The sequence below is a fragment of the Gavialis gangeticus genome, unplaced genomic scaffold, assembly GCF_001723915.1.
Source record: "Gavialis gangeticus isolate Ggan-Ray unplaced genomic scaffold, GavGan_comp1, whole genome shotgun sequence".
NCBI classification, from domain to species: Eukaryota; Metazoa; Chordata; order Crocodylia; family Gavialidae; genus Gavialis; species Gavialis gangeticus.
In genome coordinates this window covers 207621247-207627181 of record NW_017729032.1, presented here as the reverse complement: position 1 = coordinate 207627181, position 5935 = coordinate 207621247, and the positions used below count along the sequence as shown (strand labels likewise).

Here is a 5935-nt window from a genome sequence, read left to right as displayed (position 1 = left end):
AACAGGAATCCAGAGTGTCAAAAACATTGACCTGTTGTGGTCGTTCTGAGGTCTTTACACAAGAGGAATTGCTCTGTTATTTTTCTGTAATCAGAAAATGAGTGAAAGCTAACAGCTGGCATTTTCCGAGGGGGGCCTCGAGTCTAAAAAGTTGAGAACCGCTGAGCTAATTAAATCTCTTATTACAAAAGCAACAACTGCAGGTGCAGTCATAACACTGCAGTTTCCCTAAAAACAATACAAAACATTCACGCAGACTGTTCAAAGAAAGGATACTTTGTAAGGGAGAAACAAGACATCAAAATGCATTATTGAATCTTTCAGTCCATATATTCTAATTTAAATACTGATTTTTTTTTAGAAGAGCTTGGCCCATTTATACTAAGTACCCTCCTATTGTGAAATTGTTAAACAATTGTTTGTCCAGGTACAATAGCCTCCACTTACTAGAAGGGATATTCTTCATCATCAAAACTCTATATTCATTACAGATATAACTGTTTACACAGCAGACAGAAGAGATCAGATACAGCAGTGTAAACAAGCATTGGAAATCTCATGTTCACAGGCAGTTTAAGATCTTTGATATTCATTAAAACCTGTGCAGCTTTTACACAATGCCAAAATCTGTGAAGATTAAACTGCCAGGGATTGAAATGGTTTTATTAACAGTGTCTATTAATCAGATTTGAAGTGTGTTCTCACACACTAAAACCCATCTGTAATTTGAAGAGATTGTACCAAGACAGGGAAAGGCATACAGCTTGTGAACTGGAGTCAGCCCGCCATTCAGCCCACCAGTAGTCTGGCGGGTTACTGGAAGCTGTGGGGGTATGGCCTGCCATAGATTTCAGGATTCCTGGACCCTAATGGACATAGCCATCGGCAGCAGCCCCCTGGCCCTGTGCCACTGTCCCTATGTTCTGCATGTCTCCGGACGTGTGCTGCTGCCCAAACATGACTCCATGCTGCTGCTTGAACGTGAACCCACCCCAGTTGCTGTTGGCTTCCTGTCCACACTGGGAGGAACACCCATGGTCCAGATCTGACCGGGGTAGTTTGACACACTTGGGTTATGGTATCTGTAGTCACTTCCTTCGCCTGGTGTCCCTTGTGTCGTGGTGGGATAATACATTACATCGTATTAGGCTTCTCTGCATATTGCATTCATATCTCAAAGGGTGTTAGTATCCCCAGGCAGCCCTGCTGCCAGAGAAGCAGAAGTGTGCATGTTCTTTACGCTGTGCACTGCCATGCTGGGTGGCTTTTCCTATAGTCCCCATGCTACATCTATAAATTCAAAGGCAGAATACCAGTTCTCCATCATGGAGAAATACTAAAGGGGGAAAAAAAAAATGCCAAGATGTTCTTTAGAAGGTTTTCTGAAATGTAAATTTCCTCATTTTAGAAGATTGCGACATCATGTAAAATCTTCCAGTATGTTTGGTATTTGCCTTCCTTCCTCACTGCCTGAACACTCAGGCAGAAAGGACGCATATTTCTGTGGGCCAGGCAAGCAAATAGGGGACTTCCAGCTAGGGAAACTTCTCTACCCCTGTCCAATGCTACTGCTGCCCCACTTCAGCCTTGGAAGCATCTTTGAACCAGACTTCAGTAAATTCTTCCAATATATCACTTAAATGCAGTAAGCCCTGACACAACCAACTTACTCTTTATGCCCAAGGCAAAAGGCTACGATGTTATGTGGAGCTCTAGTGAAACTGACTCTAATCTTCTCATCTCGGTCTGCAGTTAGGATATACTGATCGTCAGGACTCAGTGCCTATTGGGACAAGATGGGGGTTACAGAATATAAGATGAGAACATATTGAAACAAATTATTTCCAGCAAAGGTGAAAAAGTAGCAAGCGTAATGACAATATTTTCATCATTTGGATGCCTTGTGATAACATTACGTAAGTTGCAATTTAATATTTAGAATGGAAGCTTCAGACCTTCTAGGTAACAAAGAAGGCAACAGTAGTCAATGTCAGTTATATTGTGGAGTTTTTCAAAACCACCAGAAGTATACAGAAAGCCTCACTGTGCTTTAATAATAGACTAAGTACAAAAACCTCTCATTGCCAAACTATCAGGCTAGGCTAGACCAGTGGCATTCGAGGTTTTGGCCCTGAAGGCCAGATGAATGACATGGGGCTAATCTGCATGCTGCCCCCACAGGCCAAGATCAGGCTCCACACACCTGATTTAGCATGCAGAACCACAGCCCACAGGGCTCCCCACAGGCCCATGGGGAGCCCCACAAACTAAATGACAAGGGGCCAGATCTGGCTGCAGGCTGGGGTTAAGCATCCCAGGGCTACTGATGACTTAACACGTGTGTTCCATCTCTAAGTTCTAGGAGTCAGGAATGACAAGACTAGCGCTTAAAAACGACACTGTCAGGAGATCTAATCATTGCGTTCCTTCTGTTATACTGATAACAGGTCTCCTTTTATCTGGCATTTGGATTCAGACAAGAACTCTGAGAGGAAAGATGCTGCTGCTCTTCCATCTTGCTTATAGTAAAAAGACTGGGTTTTTGCAAGCTGTGTGAACTTGAGGCGGAGAAAAGTGTAAAGCTAAATAATCAAGCTAGAAGAAGGTAAATAAACACACATACGTACTATGTCCATTAGCAGAGAAAGGTGCCCAAGCTCAAGCTTTCCTGCTGCTTGAGGGTCTGTTATGGAATAAGAATAAACATCTCCAGATTTGTCTGCAATCAGAATCTTATCTTCTGCTGCTGTAATAATCAAGGAGGTACTTCTCCTAACTACCGACCTGAGGGGAAAAAATGTCATGGTTAAGTTTATTAATGGAGTTCAGTATGGCTGTTTTATCATGGAAATGGAAGACCAAAACTAAGTTAACTATATGCTGCCACAAAAAAGAATACTTGGAGATTATCCACCTCTCAAGGAGAACAGAGATTAAAATAAGACATAGCACAAACATTAATTTAAACTATTGTAACACAGACACAAAAGGGAGAATTGAAATGCATGGGTATATTTTAAAATGTTGTTACTTCCTGGCTTAATTATTTTAACTATGCAGCATACATGTACTTCTCAGGAAGTTTGGACAAGTCTATTAAAAAAGAAGCTGATGACAACCTTGGAAATAAAAGGGGGGAGTATGAAGTTGCAGAAAAGGTCATGTATTGGATCTTTGCATCTAAGAAGGTTCACGGCTCGGTCTCTAGCTGTGCAAACACTAGAAGAAAGGCCTGGCTCTGCACCTTTGCTATACCTAGTCACCCAAACTGGAGCTCAGGATCCAGAGTTCATCTTGTAGCAGCAGATATCCCAGCCAGTGAAAAGTTGGCACTTACAGTGCTTGCAGTTTTAATCTTCTTCATAGGGGAGATAAGATCTTAATGACCAACCAGCATGTTTTAGTAATACATTTTTCATTCTTAGCTTGCTTTATTTTTAAAAGTAGTTGCTATTTAGTATTTGCTGCTGCTATTATTTTTTTTATTTCCATAGTATTTTTTCATCAAAGTCTGTCAATGCTCCTGTGAATTAAACTATGCCTTTATATCTCTGGGTAAATAAGGAAGGCTTCATTTCACTTGTCAATGAAATGTGTTAACTGCTGAAAAAAGCATTGTAATGGACTTTGACAATACATCTAATACTGTGTCATTTGTCAGCCAGATTACTTTTTTAGTAGGTTACTTTCTGGGTTGCTGGCAAGCTAGATGCTTACCCAAAAGATAAAACATGAACAGCCCTATCTCTTTCTATGCAGCACCATCAGAGGTTCTCTTGTATTAAAGAAAGGACAGCATATGCCAATACTGCTTCCTATGAGTATTGCCACAAACATATATCTATTTCTGCATGTCTGGTTCAGTGTCACTGCAGAGTTATTTTCCCATGCAATGATCCTTTTGTTGGTATTTCCAGTTTCCTAACATCATAGGAAGTGACATCATATAACTCTGGGTAAAATCCAATTGGGTTTCAAGCTGACATGTCAGTAGAAGACTGAAAAAGCAAACAATTATCCTGAAGCACCCTAAAATGAGCGAGAGCAGCCATGAGAGAGGACTGTGTTCCTCTTTTGGGGCCTTGGAAGAGAATACATAAGGAAAGAAAGGTCTGACTATATACAACAGCAGCAATATTTCTATAAGCTGCATTGTCACTTTCATCAGAGCCAAAAGGAGAAACCAATGAGGCCTTTGGGTAAAATTAATCAAAATTTATGCGGCACAATGTAATTTAACCAAACTACAAAATGATGTGCCGGGATCAAAGCCTCACATTCTATTAGGCTAATTAAACATCTGTGACTAAAAAGCACCACAGTTTTTCACTGGGGAAATAAAAAAAAAATACCAATCAGAAAACACCATTTCAGTTTTGAAGGGAGCCCAATTATTTGGCATTGCTGATTTTTTTTTTTTTAAGACAACACAACTAAAGAAACAGAATAATTGTATAGTGTGGTCACCAAGTAATAGAAGAAATATTTTGTTTCTCTTTTTCTTTGTATGCATCTCTAACACAGAGAAAATGGACAAATATTTTAAAATGGGGAAAAAGCCAGAGCCAAGAAATTGACCAGGACCTCAGGGGTAGGTCTAGTACCTGAAAGTACTTCAACTCCTTCTCAGTAATGACACGGTTGTAAATTTAGGGTGTCACTAATTTAGTTTTGTACAACTCGAGTAACAAGAAAATGGATGTTTTTATGTTAAAATACTGAACTGAGTTATCTGGTTCTGCCACAGACAGCCTAGGATGGCAGCTGGCAAGTCATTAAAGGTCTCTCATCTATACCATAAGTAGAACTATGATGAGGAACGCTGGTCATAGCATTTATTCTGCTCTGAAGACAGAAAATAATCTAGCATTTTTTTCCAGATATTTACAGACAAAGTCTTCATTTTGAGAAGTCCCAGGGGTCCTCTCTCTCACAGGACAATCTGCAATGGAAGATTTATAATTGGAGGACCTCTGGTGGACAGCAAAAGATTACTCTTCTCCTCAAGAGGATGGAATTACCAAAAGAAATGTAAATGTATAACAGAACTGATAAAAATTGATTTATTTGGGGTAGTATGGGGGAAACTAGATTTTTATTTTGTTATTCAGACTGAACATTTTAATCAGCTGACCAGGGCTCCCAGCTTTGGAAGCAACAACGGAGTCTTGAAGGGCTCTGGTGTGTTCTGGAGGCTGGGAACTCTGGCCAGATGTTCAATTTAAGGTGCAATGAGAACCAGCCATGGAGTTAATACACAGGTTTTGTGTAATAACTTTGTGGCTTCTTCCGTTTTTTGTGCTATTAATTAAATGAATGTGTGGTTGGGTCACTAAAGACATAATTAACCAGTTAATCACACTTTCAGCGTAATGCCCGTCATGGGTCTCTGTCTCACAGCAACAGTCGATGTGCAAAATGCCCAGACAGCAGAATACTTGGAAGTAACAGTGGTAAATGCTGTAGAAAACTGAACGAAAATTCAAGTATTAAATGCACACACCTTTGTCACTAGTAATACTACAAAGGTACAAAAGATAAGAGCAGAACCTAAAACTTTAAAAAATATGACCAGAGCTCATTTGATGCATCTTTTAGCAAAAGACTTGAGTACTTGAGCAATAAAGGAACGTCTGAGAAATGCAAAATAATTCCATAATAACCACTTTATTTCAGCTTCACTGAAAATGCAGAAAGAGCCAAACTAATTCTTCACCAGATGTAAAATGGAATTGACTTTTGACTGTTTTGAGCAATTTATTAATAACTAGCCCTTTGATAACAATGTGTGTTGAAAATCATGTCAAAATAGAGGAAACTATCACAGCTAAAGCTGAGTACACTAAAAATAATTTCCATAGTATTAAACTGCAGAAAGACAGCAACATTATTAATGCTGTGGAAATTAAGTAAAAAAATACCCACCCAAAAACAA

The 5935-nt window shown here is 39.5% G+C and overlaps 1 protein-coding gene across 2 annotated transcripts in view; it reads right to left on the bottom strand.

The window, feature by feature from the left end:
* WDR4 (WD repeat domain 4) overlaps positions 1 to 5935 on the bottom strand; it is a 38535-nt gene that overhangs the window by 23669 nt on the left and 8931 nt on the right. For both annotated transcript variants that reach the window (XM_019525208.1, XM_019525207.1), the window contains exons 4-5: positions 2628 to 2784; positions 1671 to 1783 (exon numbers count right to left, since the gene is read on the bottom strand). In XM_019525208.1, coding sequence (XP_019380753.1) covers positions 1671 to 1783; positions 2628 to 2784 — 270 coding nt within the window. The remainder of the gene's footprint in view (positions 1 to 1670; positions 1784 to 2627; positions 2785 to 5935) is intronic.